Raw genomic sequence first — 25169 nt, 5'->3', positions numbered from 1 at the left:
CAAGGCGGACCACGCGCTGGAACGCTTCAAGGACTCCAGGGTCACGGCCAAGTCCTTGGGTCTCTCGACCCAGCGTCAGCAAACGGGTTCGTTTCGCTCCTTTCGTGGCCACGAAAGGGGCGTCCCCACACGTGCTGCCAGCCACGCGCCGCAACAATCTTTTCAACGCGGTGGTGGCCGTGGAAACCGCCGTGGAGGCGGTCGGGGTCAACGGCGGGGTCAGGCCACACCTCCCCCAGCAGCATCTGCCTCCAAATCCTCCTAGTCCGTGCTTTCGGCCCCATGTGACGCCAGTGGGTGGCAGGGTTCGCCATCACCACGCTCACTGGCGCACAATTACATCGGACAGGTGGGTGCTGCAACTCGTCCGAAGGGGCTACTCCCTCCCCTTCGAGACCACTCCTCCAGCCATGCCACCGCAGCACCACCGTGTGTCGGGGGACCACTTGACACTTCTGCAGGAGGAAGTTACGGCCCTCTTGGCCAAGGGGGCCATCGAGCGCGTTCCTGGGCCAGAAGTAGGACGTGGTTGCTATTCCCACTACTTTCTGGTACCCAAGAAGGACAAGGGGGGCCTACGTCCTATCTTGGATCTACGGAACGTCAACGGCTTTCTCCGGAAGGAGAAGTTCAAGATGTTGACATTAGCTCAGGTCTTGGCTGCTCTAGACCCGCAAGACTGGATGGTAGCGTTGGACTTGCAGGATGCGTATTTTCACATCCCCGTCCTGCCGGCCCACCCGCGTTACCTGCGGTTCACGGTAGGCCAGGAGCACTTTCAGTTTATCGTGCTCCCCTTCGGTCTTACCAGCGCCCCACGGGTGTTCACAAAGGTGATGGCGGTGGTCGCAGCCCATCTGCGCAGGTTATGGGTTTCAGTCTTCCCCTACCTAGACGACTGGTTGTTGAAGGCGGGCTCGCCCCAGACAGTCGTCCACCACCTTCAGATGACGGCAGACCTCTTGCACGACCTGGGGTTCTCCATCAATGTGCCGAAATCACACCTGTGTCCCTCTCAAAAGCTCCTTTTCATCGGAGCGGTTCTGGACTCGGCGCAGTTTCGGGTTTATCCTCCGGAACGGCGGGTCCGGGATATACAGGCTTTGATTCCCATCTTTCAGCCGCTATCCCGGGTTTCGGTCAGGTTGACGCTGCGGCTGCTGGGGCTGATGGCTTCCTGCATCCTTCTGGTGCATCACGCCAGGTGGCGGATGCGGGCTCTGCAGTGGGACCTGAAGTTTCAGTGGGCCCAGCACCAGGGCAACTTGTCCGACCACGTCTTGATCTCGGAGGGCACTGCGAGACAACTGCAGTGGTGGCTTACGGACCGCGATTGGGTCAGAGGCAGATCCCTCTCCCTTCCCCAACCGGAGCACGTTGTCGTGACGGACGCGTCCCTCCAAGGCTGGGGTGGCCACTTGGGAGAGGCAGAGATCAGAGGCATCTGGTCTCCGGCGGAGTCCTGGCTCCATATCAACCTGTTGGAGCTACGGGCGATTCGTCTTGCACTGAAGGCATTCCTCCCCTTTGTCAACGGGAGTGTAGTGCAGGTGTTCACGGACAACACCACCGCCATGTGGTACTGCAACAAACAGGGCGGGGTGGGGTCGTGGACCCTTTGCCAGGAGGCTCTGCGCCTCTGGCAGTGGCTGGAACGTCAGGGCGTGACTTTGACGGTTCAACACCTGGCAGGTTCTCTGAACGCCAGGGCGGACGAACTCAGCCGTCGGTGCTCGGTGGATCACGAATGGCGTCTGAACTCGGACGTGGCGCGAGGCCTCTTTTTGCAATGGGGAGAGCCTTGGTTAGATCTATTCGCCACAGAAGAGAACGCGCAATGTCATCAGTTCTGCGCGTTGGAGTTTCCAAGACGGCACTCGCACGGCGACGCCTTTCGGCGCGAGTGGAGTTGCGGTCTGTTATACGCCTTTCCGCCTATACCACTTCTGCCCAGAGTGCTGAAGAAGATCAGGCGCGACCGGGCCCAGGTTATCCTTGCGGCTCCGGACTGGGCTCGAAGGTACTGGTATCCCGAGCTACTCAGCATGTCAGTCGGTCCCCCGATCCGCCTGCCCCTTCAGGAGGACCTTCTGTCGCAGCAGCAGGGGACGGTCCTCCACCCGAACCTGTCCAGTCTCCACCTCCATGCTTGGAGATTGAGCGGCGGCAGTTGAGGCCATTTGACTTGCCTCCTGAAGTCTGTGATGTAATTCTGGCAGCCAGGCGTCCCTCCACAAAGTCGGTATACGCCTGTCGGTGGAACAGATTTGTGGCATGGTGCACAGCAAAGGCTGTGGATCCTCTTTCTGCCCCTCTTTCCGAGGTTCTTCTGTTTCTTCTTTCTCTTGCCCAGCAGGGCTCTGCTCTGGGCACTATAAAGGGCTACCTTTCGGCCCTTTCAGCCTTTCTAAGGCTTCCTGATCAGCCTTCTTTGTTCAAGTCCCCAATTGTAACGAGATTCTTGAAGGGCATCACACACATGTATCCACCTGTTTCGTTTGTGATGCCTCAGTGGGACTTGAACCTGGTTCTAACCTTTTTGATGTGTGCTCCCTTTGAGCCCCTTCATTCTTGTCCTCTCCGTCTCCTGACTTTAAAGACGGCTTTCCTGGTTGCCATCACCTCTGCCAGGAGAGTGAGTGAGCTCCAGGCTCTTTCTGTCCAACCTCCTTTTCTGTCCATTCATCCTGACAAGGTGGTTCTCAGGACTAGACCTTCTTTCCTGCCCAAAGTAGTTTCTGCTTTTCACATCGGGCAGTCCAACACCCTCCCCTCCTTCTTCCCGCCTCCGCATCCCTCAAAGGATGAAGAGCGGCTCCATCGTCTGGACCCAAAACGTGCGCTTTCATTTTATGTGGATCGCACACGCCAGTTCCGGGTGGATGACCAACTGTTTGTTGGCTACGTGGGTGCGAAGAAGGGACGGGCGGTGCATAAACGGACCATCTCTCGGTGGGTCGTTCTGTGCATCAAAGCGTGCTACTCTTTGGCTCGGAAGGAGCCTCCTGTTGGGCTGAGGGCCCATTCAACTCGGGCCACGGCGGCTACTACTGCCCTGGGCCGGGGAGTCCCTTTGCAGGACATTTGCCAGGCGGCTACGTGGGCCTCGCTGCACACCTTTGCGAGGCACTACTGCCTGGACAGTCAAGTCCGGAGGGATGGCTTCTTTGGCCGTTCTGTCCTCCAGGACTTTCTGGTGTAGGAATGTATTGGTTCGCAGACCCACCACCGGGGTTGGTATTGCTGGGGTATCTATTCTAAGGTAAGGAATCTAACACTAACGTGTTTCTTTCAGATGAACAAGTTACTTACCTTCGGTAACGATATATCTGTAAGAAACATTAGTTAGTGTTAGATTCCTTACCGAATCCACCCTTCCTCCCCGTTCTGCGAACTGATACCTAGGGTTAAGGACATCCCTTTCAGGGCCCTAGTTTCAAATGGCACCAGTGTTGGTTCTCACATGGCTCTTCGTTTTCTGGCGCGGAAAAGCTGTGTACAAAGAACTGACGTCAGCGCGCGGAGGCGGCGTCTATATACTCCAGCGACGTCATCACGACGCCGAATACGGACGCGGAGCCACAGGGGACGCCTGCAGACGACGCCTACCGACGCGCAGGGGTACTGCTACGCAAAAGTTTCCGGATCCAGACTGACGCCTGGGGATATTCTAAGGTAAGGAATCTAACACTAACTAATGTTTCTTACAGATATATCGTTACCGAAGGTAAGTAACTTGTTCTTCTCAACCATGGCTTCCACTACAGTACGGGCGGCGAATGCCTTCACCATCTTGGGCCGCTACGACCGGCAGATGTGGTCGGACATATCTGCCCTGGTCAACCTCATTCCGGACGCTTCCAAGACTGATGCTCTGCTGCTCTTTCAGGACGGACAGAGAGCATCTGAAGAGATGATTGACTGTGCAGTCGATATTGCGGGCACTGGTTTCCGCCAGCTTGCTAGTGCGGCTGCCTTACGATGCCAGGGTTGGTTGAAGTTCACCTCTTTCCGGCAGGAAGTCCAGTCCAAGATCCTGGATATGCCTTATGATGGTGAATCTCTCTTTGGTTCCCACATTGACGACGCTTTGGAGTCCATTAAAAAGGACACTGATACCGCTAAATCACTGGGCACTTTACAATTTCGAAAACAGTCCTTTCGAGGTGCACGCGGACGCGGCACTTCAACTTTTGAGGATGACAATTGTGAGAAGGTGGCCTGATATGCAGTGCTCACTATTCTAGTGAACACTATGTATCAGTCCAGCAACCCTTATTGATGATTGGTTGTAAGTCAACCTTATAGACCAGCTATCCTAGTAGCGTGGATACGAGCAGTCTAAGGCTAAAGACTCGAGAGGGCGCGTTAAGCCAGCTGTTTACCACACATATACCCCTTGAATACCAAGTGAAAGGACACCACACAAGTGTTATGAAAATAAACAGTTATTTATTTAAAGATCACAACAGCCCTGTACTCTTTATGAGGACAGGGTACTAAGCACAAACCAAAACTCTTACAAAAATACTTAAGTTAGCACAGTATATACAAATGCCCGAGGGGCACGGAAAACCATATACTCTGAAAGTGGAATGCGAAATTCCTAGCAGGTAAGTACAGTACTAATAGCTTTTGGAATCGCTAGGACTTGACTAGGGAATCGTTAGATTACTTCTAGGAGGCCTAGGGGACTCGGGTGCAGTGTGTGCACTCTCACGCGAGATGCGGGACAAAAGTCTATGGTAGCTAGGAATTAGAAAGTTAGTGTTCTCGGGCGAACCCGACCTGGTAGGGAGAAAACGAAAGTAGATTCTGACCCTTGGATAGTGAGGCTATGCTGGGGCACCGAAATGCCGAAGTTACCTAGCCCAGGGGCTGCAGCTGCATAGGTCTGAAAAGACGTCGGGAATCCTCGTAGACGGACCAGGAGCCGGAAGAAAAGATGCTGGCCGGTGACCAGTGAAGAAAGTTCAGTCGGATCCAAGCCTGGATCTTGAAGATAGATGACACCTGAAAGCAGAGGGGACCAAGTTCGAGACTACTAGCCAGTAGTCAGTGGGCACCAGGAGGGCACCGGATGGTAGCCACCTCGACTAGGTGAGTGGGTGACGCTGTAGCTCGAAGATCTCGCGGACCAGGAGGCGTTGTCGGCGACCAGGATGGAGGATCGAGCTGTCCCACGAAGTTAGAAGCTGTCGGCGTCGCTGGACCCAGGATTGGGCAACAAAGCCTTGGCAAATTCAAGCCCACGCGGTGGACCTAAAATGGCGTCTGGAGTGGACCAGGAGGGTCCGGGGTGCCTCTCTTGAAGAAGGAAGCAAAGGCCAGCCTGGATCAACCAGACCAGCAGTCGTGAAGTCGTTGGGCGTCGTTCAGAAGGCCACAAGCCAGCCGGCTAGTAGCCAAACAACGCGGTGCACAGCAAACAGCAGAAGGGCCCCACGCCGATCGTGGAGATGCAGGGGGGGCTGATCTTGGGTGCTGGAGCTGCGCAGGGTCGGGGCTTCTCGGACCCCAAAGCACTCACCAGTGGAGGACACGGTGGGCTTGCAGTAAAGATGTCGTGCAGTCTTGGCGATCGTCGGTCCCTTGAGGTCTCGTCGCACTCACGGTTCTCAGCTTGGCTGTAGAGGTGAGTAGAGGTCAGAGGTGCCAGGGAAGCCGGGTCTCGTCGAGCTGGGTCGTCGGATTCGTGATGAAGGACTTGCAGCAGACCGCAGTGTTCTTTAGGATGGTGCCCGCTTGATGCAGGGTGACTACTCCTTAGCCACAAGGGAGAATCTTGAAGAAGAAATCGTGAAGTCCTTTCGAAGAAAGTGGTATCTTGATTCCAAAGATGATCTAATTTTAACAGGGGGCCCGCTCCTATCTTTATACTAAAAAAGGGGGCTGACCCGGTGACTAGGTCCTGCCTATGGGTGGGACCAGGAGGGGGGTGGTTACACCCCTCTCCCCTGCCGGACTTCCCCAGGCCAGGGGCTGGTGTGCCCCTGGAACTGGTTCTGACTGGCCTATGCGTAGTGAGCACCGGGGTGCCACTCAGCAGTCACCTTCCTGAAAAGCCCTGCCTACCCAGGATACACAAAACCATGTCTGGGACGGTGCTAGCACCGCCCCTGACAGGAAACCCTTTGTCCAGGCTCCCCTCACTGGGAGGACTCCCAGCTGCAGGGGGTCAGACTCGTGTCTGTGGTGGCAGCATCCATTTTGTGGAGCTGAGGCTTTGCTTAACTTTAACCGGGGTTCACAGTTACATACATGTCGTGTCCCTCTAGAAGGGTGGAATGCTAACCCCGTCGCCAGAATTGGCGAGGGGTTAGTATTCCAATTCGTATGACACCGTACTCGACATGTTTTGATAAAGCAATACCAAAGTTAGCATTTAACCGCGAGGATTATAATGCACTTAAGAGTATATGGTATGCGATATCATGGAACAGCTATTAGGACTTGGTTCCGCAAGCTGCAGACAGGCTCAGCTCATGCCAGAGCACCATCTCACACGATTCCAAGCACTCTGCCTTCAGGATTGTCAAGGCCTGCCATAGGAGTGACTGATAGGGATCTGTGTGTCCATTTTAGGGTTAGGTATAGGTATACTACACCTACAGCAAAGGGTGATTACACGACTTTGCCCCAGCTGTCATGCAGCCAGTTGTGTCAAATTTAGGAGGCCAGCCAGGGGTGGCATAATACATGCTGCAGCCCCTGGCAGCCCTGGGTACACCCATGCCCTGAGTTACAGGGTCTGATAGGGTGACCCAGTACCAATTGGAAATGCACCTAGGGTACATGGAATCCATTTTAAGGGAGAGAGCAGTAGGCCTGGGGTCCTAATTGGCAGGGTCCCAGGTCGACTATGTCCAAAACCAGCTAAAACACAGGGCAAAAAGTTGGGGGCAACCATAGTCAGGATGTACCTTCCTACACAACCCCCCCCCAAACGAAAGGAGATAAGGCTATCCTTGTCCAGGTAAGCCTCTATTACCTAAGTGGCCATATAAGGAAGGACCAGCTCTGGCTTGGTTTCCCCCTGTGTCATGGTCCACTAGGCAACCCCTCACCCTAAGGGTATCTGAGGGTCTCCACCATAGGGAATCTCTGTCTCTGGTGTGTCTTGGGAAAGAAGAAGGCTGATGCTGGGATGGAGTACTGAAGTGAGGCTCCTCTACCTTTGGGCTCAACTTCCTCCAATCACCATCCATCATGTGTGCCTTTCTTTCTTTAGCTGAGATGCACTGAGCTCTCAGGGTCAGCCTCTGGCTACCTAAAGCTGGAGGCTGAGTCCCTCTGTTTGGCTTACTGGAGGGACAGGTCAGGTCTGGGGTTTTTAGGCCCCATGTTTGGCTGTGCCCAACAGTGTCCAGCTGTGGGAGTTCCCTAACTACTTTTAAGGGGGATCCCTCAGGAGTCTGTTCTATTTTCACTTGGCTAGGTTTACCAGCTTCAGTGATCCTAATCTGCTGATTAAGGGGTTCTTTTGGACAGGGGGCCCTCTTGGGTCCACCACTGGCCTCCCTGATCTCTTCAGCCCTGGGCTGACTGAGGCAGGGTAGAGAGGTGCAGGTTACCTGCTCCAGACTGGGTCCCACCTGGGAAGGGTCCACTGCCATCAGGGGCTCTGCCAGGCTAGGCCTGACTACCTCTGGGGCAGTTCCTTCAACAGGGGTAGAGTCAGTTCCCTGAGGAGGCTGGCTCTCACCTAGTGTCTGGGAGGGGGAAGACTCTTCTTCCTCCTCAATGCTCTCTGTTTGAGTGGAGTGATCCATTGTTTCAGGCTTCACAACCTCACTATCGGTTTGAGTAGAGGCTGAGACCATTTCAACCTTGCCAACCTTTTCAGGAGGGCACTCAGTCTGTGTTTGGGCTGTGACTGTCACAGCCCTCCTATCCTGTTCTTGAAAATCTGTCTGAGCCTGGGCAGTGGCTACCACTGCCCTTCCAACCTTTTCAGGGAGGAATGGTGCTTGGACTGGGGCTGTAGCTATTACTGCCCCATTAACCTGTCTGGATAGGCCTATCATCCTGGAGTGAGTTTCTTGCTCCACCTCAGCCCATGCTGAGAGTTCCAGGTCATTCCCCAGTAAGCAATCTACAGGTAGGTTATCTGTCACTGCCACTCTCATGGGCCCTGTGACATTACCCCAACTGAGCTTGACTACTGCCATGGGATGCCTTCTCTTCACTCCATGAATGTCTGTCACCTGATAAGTAAAACCAGGGGTCAGTTGAGCAGAGGGGACCAGATGGTCACTCACCATGGTGAGGCTGGCCCCTGTGTCTCTGAATGCCTCAACTTTCTGACCATTCACTAAAACTTCTTGTCTATACTTTCCCAAAATGTGGGGTCCAGTAGTGAAGTTGGCAAACCCCATGCCAGTCTCACAGACAAGAGTGTGGTCAGGGAACCTGGCTAGGCCATAGTCCTCCTGATTGCCCAAAGTAATGCCCACCACATTCTTGGGGGCACTCCCACCACCTGGGGGATTACCACTAGTGGTAACAGGAGGTCTGGGAGTGTTACTTGGGGGTATGTTTTCCTTATTGCTATTTTTAGGGCACTTGGCATCACTTTTGTAATGGCCCACCTGTTTACAGGTATGGCAATAAGGTTTCTTCTGTTCTGAAGGAGTGTTCTGGGACCCACCACCCTTGTTGGAGTTTTGGGGCCCTTGGGAAGTCTTCTCTGTGGATTTATCCCCACCCTTCTCTTGAGGCTTGGTTGATTCCTTTTTCTGGTCACCACCCTGGTTTTTAGGCCTAACCCTGGTTCTGACCCATTTGTCTGCCCTCTTACCCAATTCCTGTGGAGAGGTCAACTCAGAGTCTACCAGGTGCTGATGTAATAACTGGTTCTGACAATTATTTAAGATTTGCTCCCTCATAATTAGATTGTACAATCCTTTAAAATCAGTAACCTTACTACCCAGTATCCAGCCTTCAAAAGCCTTAGTGGCACAATCAACAAAGTCAGTCCAATCTTGAGACTGAGTTTTCTGGGTGTCTCTGAACAGCATCCTGTATTGTTCAGTGGTTAAACCAAACCCATCAACCAGTGTATTCTTCAAGATTTTGTAATTGTTAGCATCCTCCACCCTTGTGGTGAGGAGCTTATCTCTACCTTTACCATCAAAGGAGAGCCACAAGATAGCTGCCCACTGACTTTGGGGAACACCCTGCACAGTGCAGGCTCTCTCCAAAGCAGTAATCCATTTGTGGATGTCATCCCCTTCTTTAAAGGGGGCACTATCTTATTCAGGTGCTTTTTATCAAAACTCCTTTCCCTATTGCTAGGATTATTGCTGCCACCAGTGGGCTGTAGCCCACATAATTCTTGCTCTCTAGCAAGGGCAAGTCTCTCTTTGGCCAGGGCAAGTTCTTCCCTTTCAATCCTCAGTTTTATTGCCCTTTCTTCAGCTTCATACACTCTCCTCTTAGGGGAAGACATTCCTCTGTGAGAAGAGTTGAGAGAGCCATTGGTTCGAAAGGATCTGTTAGAGCCTCTTGATAGAGACCTAACTCGTCCATTCCCAATGTTAAGCTGACCTGAGAGTGGGCCCAGGGGTCCCCCAGTACCAATCTCATGTCTGCTTAAGTTGGACCTGGTTAGTCTTCTGACTTCTACCTGTCCCTTATCTGCCTCATCCCCAGACAACTCATCCTCCTCCTCAGCATCATCTGCCTCATGGAGGGGATGGATATCAAAGGGACCCTGTAAGGAGGGCAAACTTCCTTCTGGATTAGAAGGGTCTGGGTTACCAGCCCTACTGGCATCATAAGCCTCTAAGAGACCAATCAGAAAGGAAGTGGTGGGGTTAGACCCCTGTTTTAGTTTCCTGAGAGTACACACTTGTCTCATCTCATGGAAGCTAAGAGCAGCATATTTTGAAGTAAGGACCTGTGGAGGGTCCACTGACACAAGGGGATACTCAGAGTTTCCTCCTTTGTCTGACATGCTGATTCTAGTGTGGTGTAAGTGATGCACCTACCTACACTATGTGTTACCTACTGATCCCTTGCTAGAGTTGCAGCCAAGGTGTGCTAAGCCTTGAGGAGCTACAACAGCTGGTTCAGTAGAACTCAGAGTATTCTAAGCTTTAGTTATATGTACCTAACAGTACTTTATGTGATCTTTCAACAAGATATTCTTAGGATACGTGTGGTAAAACAACAGCAAGCTCAAATCCCAACCGCTGCTCACCAATGTGAGAAGGTGGCCTGATATGCAGTGCTCACTATTCTAGTGAACACTATGTATCAGTCCAGCAACCCTTATTGATGATTGGTTGTAAGTCAACCTTATAGACCAGCTATCCTAGTAGCGTGGATACGAGCAGTCTAAGGCTAAAGACTCGAGAGGGCGCGTTAAGCCAGCTGTTTACCACACATATACCCCTTGAATACCAAGTGAAAGGACACCACACAAGTGTTATGAAAATAAACAGTTATTTATTTAAAGATCACAACAGCCCTGTACTCTTTATGAGGACAGGGTACTAAGCACAAACCAAAACTCTTACAAAAATACTTAAGTTAGCACAGTATATACAAATGCCCGAGGGGCACGGAAAACCATATACTCTGAAAGTGGAATGCGAAATTCCTAGCAGGTAAGTACAGTACTAATAGCTTTTGGAATCGCTAGGACTTGACTAGGGAATCGTTAGATTACTTCTAGGAGGCCTAGGGGACTCGGGTGCAGTGTGTGCACTCTCACGCGAGATGCGGGACAAAAGTCTATGGTAGCTAGGAATTAGAAAGTTAGTGTTCTCGGGCGAACCCGACCTGGTAGGGAGAAAACGAAAGTAGATTCTGACCCTTGGATAGTGAGGCTATGCTGGGGCACCGAAATGCCGAAGTTACCTAGCCCAGGGGCTGCAGCTGCATAGGTCTGAAAAGACGTCGGGAATCCTCGTAGACGGACCAGGAGCCGGAAGAAAAGATGCTGGCCGGTGACCAGTGAAGAAAGTTCAGTCGGATCCAAGCCTGGATCTTGAAGATAGATGACACCTGAAAGCAGAGGGGACCAAGTTCGAGACTACTAGCCAGTAGTCAGTGGGCACCAGGAGGGCACCGGATGGTAGCCACCTCGACTAGGTGAGTGGGTGACGCTGTAGCTCGAAGATCTCGCGGACCAGGAGGCGTTGTCGGCGACCAGGATGGAGGATCGAGCTGTCCCACGAAGTTAGAAGCTGTCGGCGTCGCTGGACCCAGGATTGGGCAACAAAGCCTTGGCAAATTCAAGCCCACGCGGTGGACCTAAAATGGCGTCTGGAGTGGACCAGGAGGGTCCGGGGTGCCTCTCTTGAAGAAGGAAGCAAAGGCCAGCCTGGATCAACCAGACCAGCAGTCGTGAAGTCGTTGGGCGTCGTTCAGAAGGCCACAAGCCAGCCGGCTAGTAGCCAAACAACGCGGTGCACAGCAAACAGCAGAAGGGCCCCACGCCGATCGTGGAGATGCAGGGGGGGCTGATCTTGGGTGCTGGAGCTGCGCAGGGTCGGGGCTTCTCGGACCCCAAAGCACTCACCAGTGGAGGACACGGTGGGCTTGCAGTAAAGATGTCGTGCAGTCTTGGCGATCGTCGGTCCCTTGAGGTCTCGTCGCACTCACGGTTCTCAGCTTGGCTGTAGAGGTGAGTAGAGGTCAGAGGTGCCAGGGAAGCCGGGTCTCGTCGAGCTGGGTCGTCGGATTCGTGATGAAGGACTTGCAGCAGACCGCAGTGTTCTTTAGGATGGTGCCCGCTTGATGCAGGGTGACTACTCCTTAGCCACAAGGGAGAATCTTGAAGAAGAAATCGTGAAGTCCTTTCGAAGAAAGTGGTATCTTGATTCCAAAGATGATCTAATTTTAACAGGGGGCCCGCTCCTATCTTTATACTAAAAAAGGGGGCTGACCCGGTGACTAGGTCCTGCCTATGGGTGGGACCAGGAGGGGGGTGGTTACACCCCTCTCCCCTGCCGGACTTCCCCAGGCCAGGGGCTGGTGTGCCCCTGGAACTGGTTCTGACTGGCCTATGCGTAGTGAGCACCGGGGTGCCACTCAGCAGTCACCTTCCTGAAAAGCCCTGCCTACCCAGGATACACAAAACCATGTCTGGGACGGTGCTAGCACCGCCCCTGACAGGAAACCCTTTGTCCAGGCTCCCCTCACTGGGAGGACTCCCAGCTGCAGGGGGTCAGACTCGTGTCTGTGGTGGCAGCATCCATTTTGTGGAGCTGAGGCTTTGCTTAACTTTAACCGGGGTTCACAGTTACATACATGTCGTGTCCCTCTAGAAGGGTGGAATGCTAACCCCGTCGCCAGAATTGGCGAGGGGTTAGTATTCCAATTCGTATGACACCGTACTCGACATGTTTTGATAAAGCAATACCAAAGTTAGCATTTAACCGCGAGGATTATAATGCACTTAAGAGTATATGGTATGCGATATCATGGAACAGCTATTAGGACTTGGTTCCGCAAGCTGCAGACAGGCTCAGCTCATGCCAGAGCACCATCTCACACGATTCCAAGCACTCTGCCTTCAGGATTGTCAAGGCCTGCCATAGGAGTGACTGATAGGGATCTGTGTGTCCATTTTAGGGTTAGGTATAGGTATACTACACCTACAGCAAAGGGTGATTACACGACTTTGCCCCAGCTGTCATGCAGCCAGTTGTGTCAAATTTAGGAGGCCAGCCAGGGGTGGCATAATACATGCTGCAGCCCCTGGCAGCCCTGGGTACACCCATGCCCTGAGTTACAGGGTCTGATAGGGTGACCCAGTACCAATTGGAAATGCACCTAGGGTACATGGAATCCATTTTAAGGGAGAGAGCAGTAGGCCTGGGGTCCTAATTGGCAGGGTCCCAGGTCGACTATGTCCAAAACCAGCTAAAACACAGGGCAAAAAGTTGGGGGCAACCATAGTCAGGATGTACCTTCCTACAACAATCTCAATATCGCTCCTACAATCAGAGCAACCAACGTTACTCTTCCAGTCGACAGCAGTCCACAAAGCCTTATAGTGGAAAACATCCTATCGAGGATCAACCCCCAAACGCCAATGACTTTTGCCATCCCCAAAGTGTTGGAGGTCGAATCTCTCTGTTTTATTCTCATTGGTCCTCCATCACCACAGACGGCTGGGTTCTGGACATTGTGATGAAAGGTCATACCTTAGAGTTCGTCAAGATTCCTCCTCATACCCCACCGTCTGGCCTGCCTCCTCTCCATCTCGAGGAGCTTTACCATCAAGTCCGTCTTTTGTTCAGAAGGGTGCAGTCGAAGTGGTTCCAGTGTCTCAGAGAGGGGAGGGTTTTTACTCTCTATTCTTCCTCATAGTCAAGAAGACGGGAGATTGGCGTCCAATTCTGGATTTGAGAGCTCTAAACAGATAACTAAAGAGTCAATCCTTCCGCATGCTGACACTACTGGAGATTCTGCGTCTTCTGGCCAGCGGGGATTTTATGACCACCATAGATCTTCAAGACGCATATTTTCATGTCCCAATTCTCCAACCGCATCGCAAGTACCTGCTCTTCAAGGTGGGGCAGACACATTATCAGTTCAAGGTGTTGCCTTTCGGACTCCGCTCCGCCCCTCGTGTGTTCACGAAGGTGTTGGCTCCTGTGGTGGCTCACCTACGCCTCCAAGGCGTCCAACTTTTTCCATACTTGGACGATTGCCTCCTCGAGTCTCAATCACGCCATCAACTAAGCCAAGACACTCGTCTTTGTCGGGAAGTGTTTCAATCCCTCGGCTTAACCATCAATGTCGACAAGTCACAGTTTGCACCAGCGCTAACCAGGATTTTCTTGGGAGCAATCTTGGACACTATGCTTTCAAAGGCGTTCGTTTCGCACGAACGACAACAGAAAATTCTCCGCCTAGCGTCTCTCATTCAATCAAAGCAGTCCGTTTCTGTCCGGACGTTAAAGTCATTTCTGGAGATGGCATCATCTTGTATTGCACTGATCCCACATTGCAGACTGCGGACCCGTCCCATTCAAGAGGAACTGGACGTACAGTGGCGTCAGGTCTCCGGATCTTTCAACGACCAGGTGGCTGTTACAGCTTGCATGAGAAAGGGCCTGTACTGGTGGGCACAGTCGACCAACCTGGCGACTGGAACATCCTTTCTCGTCAACGTGCCAGATCTCACGCTCACAACGGACGCCTCTTTGGACGGCTGGGGTGCTCATCTTCACGGTCTTTCCATCAAGGGCAAATGGTCTCCACTCCAACGCTCTTGGCATATCAACAGGCTAGAGCTGATGGCGATTTTTCTGGGACTCAAGTCGTTCCTTCCTGTAATTCAAGGGGAGTCAGTGCTTATTCAAACGGACAATACAACCAGCATGCACTACTTGAACAAGCAGGGAGGGACCAAGTCTCAACGCTTGTCTCGGCTGGCTCAGTCGATTTGGGATTGGGCTCTACGTCATCAGATCACCTTGACGGCAGTGCACCGGCCGGGCGTTTCAAACATCCTGGCAGACTCCCTCAGCAGGTCCACATCGTCGACACACGAATGGGAGCTGCATCAGCCGACTCTGGATCTTGTGTTTCATCGATGGGGTCGCCCACCGCTAGACCTCTTTGCGACACCAGAGAATCGGAAAAGCCCGTCTTACTCAAGCTGGCATCCTCACCCCGGTTTGTACGGGAATGCCCTTTTGATCGACTGGTGCGATCTATTCGCTTACGCCTTTCTGCCAATCCCGTTGGTACCACGGGTGCTCTGGAACATGCGGAGGCAGCCCTGCCACATTCTGTTGATCGTTCCTCGATGGCCCAGACAGGCGTGGTTCTCTGAGTTGCTCCTTCTGTCCCAGTGCGAGCCCATCCCTCTTCGTCCTCGTCCAGACCTCCTGACGATGGACAAGGGCCAGGTTTGCCATCCGGATCCTTCCACTCTACAATTGTCGGCATGGAACCTGAGCACCTTGAGTTCGCCAACTTAAATATCTCGCAAGACTGCAGAGAGATCCTTGCTCATGCTAGGGCTCCGTCTACCATCAAAACTTACAAACTCAAGTGGAAAAGGTTTTGTCATTGGTGCCTGACAGCAAATATCCATCCAATCCACTCTACTCCGGAGCAGCTTCTTCCGTTCTTTTTGAGTCTCGCTCAATCAGGACTCTCGCATGCTACCATGAGGGTTTTCCTAGCTGCAATCTCTCGCTTCCGGCAGGATGGCTCCTCCTCCCTCTGCTCGTCCAGGATTATACACCAGTTTTTCAAAGGGCTTTTCCGGAAGTTCCCGCCTATTCGACGCCCTCCTCCATCATGGCATCTCAATGTTGTTCTGTCGCAACTTATGAACTCACCATGTGAGCCCATCCATAGGGCGGACATTAAGTTCCTTACCTGGAAGGTTGCTCTTCTTCTTATTGACTTCATCTCGGCGTGTGAGTGACCTCCACGCCTTTACTATCAAACCGCCTTATCTTCAATTCAAACCTGACGGCGTGGTGCTTTGCACCAACCCATCCTTCCTACCCAAGGTGCCTACGGACTTTAACTTTAATTTAAACGAACCTGTGTTCTTGAAAACTTTCTTCGCTGAGCCGAAGTCTCCGGCTGAGCAGCGATTACATTCCTTGGACATCAAACGATGCCTTAAATTTTACATTAGCAGAACGGCCTCCTTCCGCAGGTCCGATCAACTATTCATTGCTTATGGACGACTGCGTCAGGGGCACCCAGTCACCAAACCAACGATTGCCGGTTGGATCTCTTCGGCCATTGCTTTCTGCCATCAACAGGCTGGCAAGCCTTTGCATCTTCGGTGAGGGCTCATTCTACGAGGGCTATGTCTTCATCCACCTCCCTGTTTGCTGGTGTGCCACTCCATCACATCTGCCGTGCAGCGACATGGTCCAGCAGGCACACCTTCACCAAGCATTTATACCGCAGTGGGACAGGCAGTACTTCGTCATCTTTTCAAATAAGGTGAGCCTCTGTTATATATATATATATATATATATATATATATATATATATATATATATATATATATATATTCTCTTGGTTACTGCTCTCTATTCTATTCAAGCATGTGAATCTATGAAAGACACCCCTAATACTGGAGAAGAACAATTGTTACTTACCTGTAAACAGGTGGTTCTCCAGTATTGGTGTCTTTCATAGATTCACATGCGACCCACCCTCCTCCCCTCAGAGGCTCTCTTCTCCTCATGCACTCTGGGTCTCTTTGGTGCTACGAAAATCTGAGGGCTTGAGCTTCTGAGGAGAAGGTTCTAGAGGGTGCTGGCGCCTGATAGGCTGTAGTTTGGACTAACATAATGACTGTGATATGTTACTAGTGTTTTCTTTCTCTACCATGCATTCCTATGGAGGAATTGTTTTAGAGGTTCAGTTGTGTATTCACTTCTAGTTTTTCTTATGTTATGTTCTCACATTTATGTGTATTTTAGCATTTATTGCTATTTTATGTACCGTGGGACTCCCACTTCGACGACTGGGAATATTCAAGCATGTGAATCTATGAAAGACACCAATACTGGAGAACCACCTGTTTACAGGTAAGTAACAATTGTTCATAATCGTGTCTGTGGGTGACTGTGTCAAAGAACTCTAATTGGAGACAAGAATGGCAATTGGGAAGAATGGCAAATGGAGAGAACATAGCCTAAATAGAGTAGCACATTATCCTGAAGATGAGTATCTTGTTTGGAGTAAACTTGAAGAAAAGCAACTTGTGAGGTCTGTGGGAGAAATGTATGAAAACAAACTTCATTTGGGTTTTTGGTCCTTAAGAGTAAGGTAGTTCTTGAGATCCATTCAAACCCAGACCCCAGATATGATCCCCAGAAGCAACATGTACGAAAGGGAAGAAAAGAGATTGGATTTTGGAAGGACAATTTAATTTTGTGATAACAAAGTGTTTTCTGGACATCTCATTGTGATGGTTACAAACCTACTCCTCTCCACAGAGTGCCCCATTTCTTCATGTCTGAGAGGGTTTTGGCGGACTGGGGAATGTAAGCTGGTGTCCGCCCCCAACCCTGGATTCCCTTTTTATGGGGATTCATCTACATGGATGATACCTCAAGGTTATGTGCTAAAACTCTGTATATTACTGCTGGTCTTGGCTGTTCAGTGACTAGGATGTGGCAAAATTCCGCGTAGGTAACTTCAGTGTGTTTGCTCCCGGGCCAGGCTTGGTTCTTGGTCTGTCTGTTGATATTGTTGCATGTTTTAAAATCAGTAAATCTATGTAAAAAACACAGAATGGTGTTTTGGAATGCTTGTGTGACGCATTTAGTTTTTTTTTTAAACATATGTGTTTGAGGCATATGAGCTGCAGATACTACACTTAGCATTAGAGCGCCACCTGGTGTTGGGCTTGGATGATTGCATGTTGTTGTCGTCTTGGAAGAAGTCTTTTGTAGTCACGAGATAAGTGACTCCTCCCTTGGACGATAGTGCACATGGGCATCGGCTCCATCCTTAGATTGTTTTTTTTCCGCCACTGGGTTCGGATGAACTTTTTCCGCTCCAGCTAGAAATAGACTTTTCAAGCACTTTGAAGCGCAAAAAACGTATTAAAACTTTACCAAACTACCTTCGATATCGACTTACAACGTTTTAGACTCCATGAGCTCGATTCCGGTCGTCGACGCGGGCCGTTGGGCCTATCCACGCCGTGAGGCCTACACCTCATGGAAAGGACGGCATTCAAAAGATGCCCCGAGTGTGGAGCAAAGTTTCCACACAGTGACCACCACGAGGTCTGCAACCTGTGCTTATCGCCAGACCACGACGAATCCAGCTGTACAGGCTGTGCATCCTTTCGATCCAAGAAAACCATCCGAGATCTGAGAGCCCGTCGACACAACATGCAGAGATCAGCTCCGGAACCGGTGGATATCTTCGACGAAGACGCTCCGCTCATTCCCGATCTCCAAATAGTATCAGAGGCAGACGACTCAGACGACTCCATACCATCGGGTCAGCGCGTGAGTACTACTGCCCCTGCACCACACACACTCCTAAGGCTAAAGACATACAGCAACCCCGTCCGGAACCGAAAACATAGGCGCTGACTAAGATTCCACAAGGGGAAGACCTTCTTCTTTTGCAGTGGATCTGGTTGAAAATCTACATTGACCCAAAGACAGGTGATGTATCCACTACACTACACAAGAAGAGAAAGGCAGATGCAACACCCACACCTGTAGTACGTGCCAAGAAGAAGGACTCTGCTACATCTCCTATGCACCCTTCTTCTCCTATACTTCCTTCTCCTTCATCCCCTGTTCTTCTGAACAATTCACCAAAGGGTTCTCCTCCACATTCTCCTCTTCTGTCTTCACACTCACCTCAAAATGATGATGAGTATAGTTTAGGGAGATGGATGGACCCAGATAGCCTTTCCCATACCATGTAGATGATACAGACTGGTAGTAGCCAAACCCACAGGATGTGCCAGATATCCCTGACCCACAGTCATATCCATCGAAACCTACTCCTCCAGAAGATAACATTATTTTTGGTCACCTTCTAAATAGAGCTGCCATTTACCATGGAGTCACTATGCATTCTGATGAGGCAGAGGAAGATTTTCTGTTATACACATTTGAACAATCGCAAAGGTCTGTTCAAATTCTTCCCATGATTAAAGGTGTGGTCAAACAAGCTCCAGAGATATTTAAAGACCCTGTACGTACTAGGATCCTAAACCCTAGAATTAAGAAAAAATATAGGCCTGCACCTGCAGATCCAGCCTACATTAAAGGTGCTGCTAGAAAAAGGGGAAACTCACAAACGTCAGGTGAGGCACCCCCACCTGACAAAGAATCCAAAGTAATAGATGCTTCATGCAAAAGAATAGCTGCGCAAACTACCAACATAGCGTATAACTAACACACAAGCTCTCCTTTCAAGATATGATAGGGCTCATTACGATCAGTTAGAGAAACTACTAAAACATCTACCTGACCAATATAAAGAGCAGGCAAACAACCTTATACAAGAAGGCAAGCTAATTTCTAATGCCTCGATCAAGTGCACACTAGATATGGCAGACACAGCATCTAGAGCTGTAAACACTAGTGTCCTACTTGAAGACATGCGTGGCTACGCATTTCAGGATTTAATCAGGAAGTGCAAACTACCATTTTAAATCAACCATTTAATCAAAATCAACTGTTTGGGCCAGAGGTAGACACAGCACTTGAAAAGATGAAGAAAGATACAGATACTGCCAAATTCATGGGAGCTTTACAGTCCACACAAGCTAAAAGTTCCTTTCGGCGCTCCTTCTACAGAGGAGGGTCCAAACAGACAGGAGCAGACAATACAACATCCTTCAAATCTGACACACAAACATCCTCTAACAAGGGATATTTTAGAGGAGTATATAGAGGAAACAAAAACAAAGGAAGAGGTCGGGGTAACAAAAAAAATCAAACCTCTTCCACTACAAAACAATGACTTCCCTCCGCTTCCCCGACAGCATTCCACTCCTGTGGGGGCAGATTAACACAATTCATACCTGTCTGGAATTCCATCACAACAGACAAGTGGGTAAGACAAATTATCCAGTATGGCTACTGCCTCGAACTTATAGCAACACCTCCACACATACCACCCAGGCAGCGTCCAATGTCTGCAGAACACCTTACTCTGCTCGAACAAGAAGTTCTGTCGCTTCTTCAAAAGGACACAATAGAAATAATTCCTTTACAACAGCAAGGAACAGGGGTTTACTCGCTATATTTTCTAATACCTAAGAAGGATGGGACACGAAGACCAATTCTCGACCTCAGGCCCCTCAATCATTACATACAATCAGATCATTTTCATATGGTCACTTTACAACAGGTGCTCCCACTGCTGCAACAAGGTGATTTCCTTACAAAACTAGATCTAAAGGACGCCTACTTTCACATTCCTATACATCCTGCTCACAGGAAGTATCTAAGATTTGTACTGGAAGGACAACATTATCAGTTCAAAGTCCTTCCATTTGGAGTGACAACGGCACCAAGAATATTCACAAAGTGCCTAGCAGTAGTAGCAGCACATCTCAGGATACAACAAATACATGTCTTCCCTTATCTAGACGATTGGCTCATAAAAGCCAAGTCATTCAATCAGTGTGTCCAACACACACATCTGACAATTCAAACACTGCACGACTTAGGGTTCACAATCAACTACACCAAGTTGCACCTGCAGCCCTCTCATGTACATCAGTATTTAGGGGCTACAATAAACAATTATACAGCTCTAGCGTATCCCAGTCCAGCAAGGATACAGAGCATTCAAGCCTTAGTCACAAACTTCCAACAAAAACACTCTCTCCAAGCCAGAGTGTTCATGAGGCTAATAGGGATGATGGCATCTTGCATCTTCATCGTACCATATACAAGACTGCAGATGCGACCATTACAGGAATGTCTAGCACAACAGTGGATCCAGGCTCAAGCGCAACTAACAGACCTGGTGTTGGTAGACAGCCGCACACATCGCTCTCTGCAGTGGCGGAACACCAAAAACTTGACAAAGGGGCAGCCGTTCCTCGAACCTGTTCCACAAATAGTACTCACAGCAGACTCATCTCTCACAGGATGGGGAGCCCATCTCCTACATCATACGACACAAGGACAATGGACCATTCAACAGCGATTGTTCCATATCAACCATCTATAGCTGCTAGCCATATTCTTAGCACTCAAAACATTCCAAGTGCAAGTGCAAAACAAAGCGCTCTTAATCCGGACGGACAACATGACAGCTATGTATTATATACAAAAGCAGGGGGGACACACTCTCTACAACCCAGCTTGCACAGAACATCTGGAGATGGGCCATTCCACAAAATATATATCTGCTAGCACAACACCTTCCAGGAGTTCACTATCAGATAGCAGATCTATTGAGTAGGCAGACACAACAAATTCACGAATGGGAACTACATTCGCAAGTTCTTCAACCATTTTTCCACAAGTGAGGTCATCCAGACATAGATCTGTTCGCCACACAAGAAAACGCAAAATGCCCAACCTTCCCCGCCAGGTTTCCACACCCACGGTCCAAGGGCAATGCGATATGGATGAACTGGTCAGGCAGATTTGCGTACGCTTTTCCGCCACTACCACTAATGCCATCAGTAGTACGCAAGTTCAGTCAATAGTCTCTCAAATTAATCCTGGTAGCTCCCACATGGGCACGCCAACCGTGATTCACCACACTGCTAAAACTATCTCTAGGACCACACCAAAAGTTACGCCTCACATCATCCCTGCTAACGCAGAACCATGGAGACATCAGACACCCAGACCCAAATCAACTAAATTTAGCGATCTGGCTCTTGAAGTCTTAGAGTTTGGTTATCTTAACCTACCACCTGCCTGTATGAACATCATTAAAGAGGCGAGGAGACCTACTACCAGAGCTTGTTATGCCGCTAAATGGAAGAGATTTGCCATTCATTGCAACAATAACCACATTGATCCCCTGGACGCATCTATCCAGAATATCATTTGCTACCTTTTACATTTATAAAGATGTAACTTAGCATATTCATCCATATACCTGCACCTGCCAGCAATTGCATCGTATTTACAAAACAGACAACATATGTCTCTTTTAGAGTGCCTGCTATTAAAGTATTTATGGAAGTATTAAAAAGAATCATTCCCCCCAGGTTACCACCTTCTCCAGTGTGGAACCTAAACGTTGTTCTTACAAGACTCACGGGACCTCCTTTTGAGCCTTTACACAAATGTGAATTGCAATTCCTCACGTAGAAAAGAGCTTTCCTTATTGCTATTACCTCGCTTAGAAGAGTAAGTGAGATACAAGCTTTCACAATACAAGAACCATTTTTACAACCACATCGTAACAAAGTGGTTCTAAGAACTAATCCTAAATTCCTTCCAAAAGTCATTCATTTAAACCAATCTGTAGAGTTACCTGTGTTTTTCCAAAACCCTGACTCTGTAGCAGAAAGTGCTTTACACACACTAGATGTTAAAAGAGCTCTTCTCTACTATATAGATAGAACTAAATCTTTTCGAAAAACAAAACAATTGTTTGTGTCTTTCTCTCCACCTCATAAAGGCAACCCCATCTCTAAGGGTGGAATTGCAAGGTGGATTGTAAAATGTATACAAATATGGAATCAAAAAGCAAAACGTACATTAACAGTTCCTCCTAAAGCGCACTCCACACGCAAACTAGGAGCCTCTATGGCTTTCTTAAGGAACATTCCCCTAGAGGACATATGCAAGGCAGCAACATAGTCTACAACACACACCTTCACTAAACACTACTGTGTTGATGTGCAAGCCAAGCAGCAAGCTGCAGTAGGCCAAGCTGTCCTTAAAACTCTCTTTCAAACAACTGCAACAGATACAGGTGACCACCGCTAGGGGAGACACTGCTGCATAATCGATGCGAAGTGTAGTATCTGCAGCTCATATGCCTCGAACGGAAAATGCCACTTACCAGTATGCGTCTGTTCTTGGTATGTAGAGCTGCAGATTACTACACGCCTTCCCGACTCCCCGGGACCTGTATCTGTTCCAGTTTTATCTTACTTAGATGCACACGCATGGACATCCTTTTTTTACTTCTACTAACTCCATCATTTCCCATCATGGCGAAAAACAATCTAAGGATGGAGCCGATGGCCATACGCACTATGGTCCAAGGGAGGAGTCATCTATCTCGTGACTACAAAAGACATCTTCCAAGACGACAACAACATGCAATCATCCGAGCCCAACACCAGGTGGCGATCTAATGCTAAGTGTAGTAATCTGCAGCTCTACATGCCAAGAACAGATGCATACTGGTAAGTAGCATTTTCCTTATTGGCATTTCGAAACGAGTCATGGATACTGAAATGCAGCATCTCTTTAGACATCATAAAATGAACATTGCTGCTCGTCGGCATTACAGACAACACAAAAACTTATGATACCCAGTGACTCAGCCAACCCATTCTCGTACATACCATGAGTAGTATCAAGTTCGAGGCATGTGGGCTGCTGAATTCATATCTGTGCATAGATCGCCGCCTAGTGTTGGGTCCGGATGATTGCACATTGTTGTCCTGGAAGAGTCTTCGAAGTATCACGAGATAGGTGGCTCCTCCCCTGGACTACAGTGCGCATGGGCATCGCCTCCATCCCAAGATTGTTTTTTTCCGCCATTGGGTTCGGATGTGTGTCGGTTCCCTCTGTCGGAACCGATAGTTATTAACTTTCTTCACTCGAGACCAAAAGGTCTTTAGGCTTGGCGCCGGTATCGTTTTCGTTCGGGTTTACTGTTTTCTCCAGCTCCGAACTCTCGCTGCCCTTCCGCGTGCTGTCGGCGAGGACGGGCCTACACGACGCTCCAGACATGGAACGGACTCCGTTTAAACGGTGCCCGGTTTGCAACGCGAAATACTCGCACCTCGACGTGCACCCAGTGTGCAACACTTGTCTCGCCGGACCACAACGAGGCCAGGTGCATGGCCGGCTCAAAGTTCCGGTGCAAGAAGACCCTCAAGATTCGTCGGGCTGCGAGACTCCAGGCCAAGCTGTCGGCGCCCCCGCCGGACAACATCTTCGAGGAAGAAGTCGGAGACGACGATGTCCAGCAGGTTTCGGACTCTAGCCCCGTGTCCGAGGGGGAGGCCTATGACGCAGGGGACGAGGAGTTTGACGAAGCCGACGACGAGGTAGGGGACGACGATACGGCCATTGCCACCGTGGGGGATAGCTCCGAGGAGGAGCGCCCCCGGACTGACTCAGGGGTCGACCCCCATTCTGCGGCCCAGGTCGAGGGATCGCCTTCGGGCCTTACCCAAGACCCTGTTATTAGTCCAGCAGCCCCGCCTATGAGCCCGGCCACGGACATTTTGGAGGTGCCACTCACATTTACAAAACCGAAAGTGAAGCCCTCGGGTTCAACAGCTCCGGCTTCGAAACCGAAAGTGAAAGCCGTTCAGAAGGCTCTGGAGGCGTCAAAACCTAAAAAATCCAAAATGGCCGACAGTCCCGCCAACATGGCCGACCCTAAGGCTTCAGGGTCGGTGCCGAAGGCAAAGTCGTCCGACGCGGCTGCGTCGGCGCCTTAGATTGTCGCGGTCGACGAGCCGAAGAAGGCTTCGAAGAAGCGTCAAGGCGATCCCAAAGCTCTGGCTTCCCCGGCCCCGGCCGTCGGAGCCAAGGATGGTGCCGCGTCGACTCCGAAGACGGTGCCTCTCGCCGACACCACTCCCAAATCTGGGAAATCGAACGAGACGGTCACTCCCTCTCCAGCCTTTACGAAGAAGGTCCAGGAGTCCCTGCAACGGATTCGAAAGGCCGCAGTGCTTACCGACCCTGAGGCTGGGGTGTCGAAGCCGCGCAGAAGCCGTCCAAGGCACAGACGCCTATCCGCTTCACCCTACCGCCAAAGTCGACGCCGAAGGCCTTCGCTTCGAATCAGGGGGCGGGAGTGCCCTCGAAGGAGGTGTCGACGCCCAAAGCGTCTCAGGTGGTGTCTAAACCTCGGCTCCAACCATTCGCGGAGGAAGAACGTCGTGAAGTCATCATCTACGCCAATACTGGGAAACTGTCCCTCCTCAAAAGGAAAATCACCACAGAGCCGGTGCTGGAACACTTTCGCATTCCTCTAAAGAACAAAAAGGACTCTGCGGGTACTTCAGCACCTCTGACGCCGGCGTCCCCAAGTGACCTGCTGCGTTCCCCAACTCGCTCTACCGCGGGGGATGACGACGAGGAGGAGGTCGAGTACAACTATCCGGCGCACTCGGATCCGGAGGAGGAACATGAACCTTGGTCGGCCGGAGGCGACCCTGAGGACCCGCAGTCGGGTCAGGAACCGCATCTCTTTGCGGCAAAACCTTCGCCAACGGAGGACTCTGCTGCCTTCAACACGCTAATAGAAAGAGCTGCGGCTAACCACGATGTCGAGCTGCACTCCGATCCTGTGGATGTGGACTTTTTATTTGACACTTTCTCTGTGGCCGAAAAGTCAATCAAAACTTTGCCAATGCTCAAAGGAGTGCTCAAGCACGCGCAGGAGGTCTTCAAGGAGCCCACTCGGGCACGTGTCATCAATCCACGCATTGATAAAAAATATAAGGCAGCGCCCTCGGATCCAACATATATCAAGGGACACTTGCCACTAGACTCTTTGGTTGTTTCCAACGC

General features: G+C 50.4%; 2 protein-coding genes across 3 annotated transcripts in view; one reads left to right on the top strand and one right to left on the bottom strand.

Moving 5' to 3' along the window:
• Positions 1-8273, bottom strand: part of LOC147722730 (uncharacterized) — a 637985-nt gene extending 629712 nt beyond the window's left edge. Inside the window, exon 1 of the mRNA XM_086965205.1 lies at positions 4205-8273. Within this exon, the coding sequence (XP_086821331.1) occupies positions 6963-8264 (1302 nt within the window). The 5' untranslated portion in view covers positions 8265-8273 and the 3' untranslated portion in view covers positions 4205-6962. The remainder of the gene's footprint in view (positions 1-4204) is intronic.
• The window catches only part of EXOC3 (exocyst complex component 3), a 291571-nt gene that overhangs the window by 163146 nt on the left and 103256 nt on the right, over positions 1-25169 (top strand). The gene's annotated exons all lie outside the window — the stretch shown is intronic.

The sequence above is a fragment of the Lissotriton vulgaris genome, chromosome 4_1 (genome assembly GCF_964263255.1).
Source record: "Lissotriton vulgaris chromosome 4_1, aLisVul1.2, whole genome shotgun sequence".
In the NCBI taxonomy this organism is placed as follows: Eukaryota; Metazoa; Chordata; class Amphibia; order Caudata; family Salamandridae; genus Lissotriton; species Lissotriton vulgaris.
Note: the sequence above shows the minus strand (reverse complement) of the source record. Positions and strands in the feature narration are given on the sequence as shown.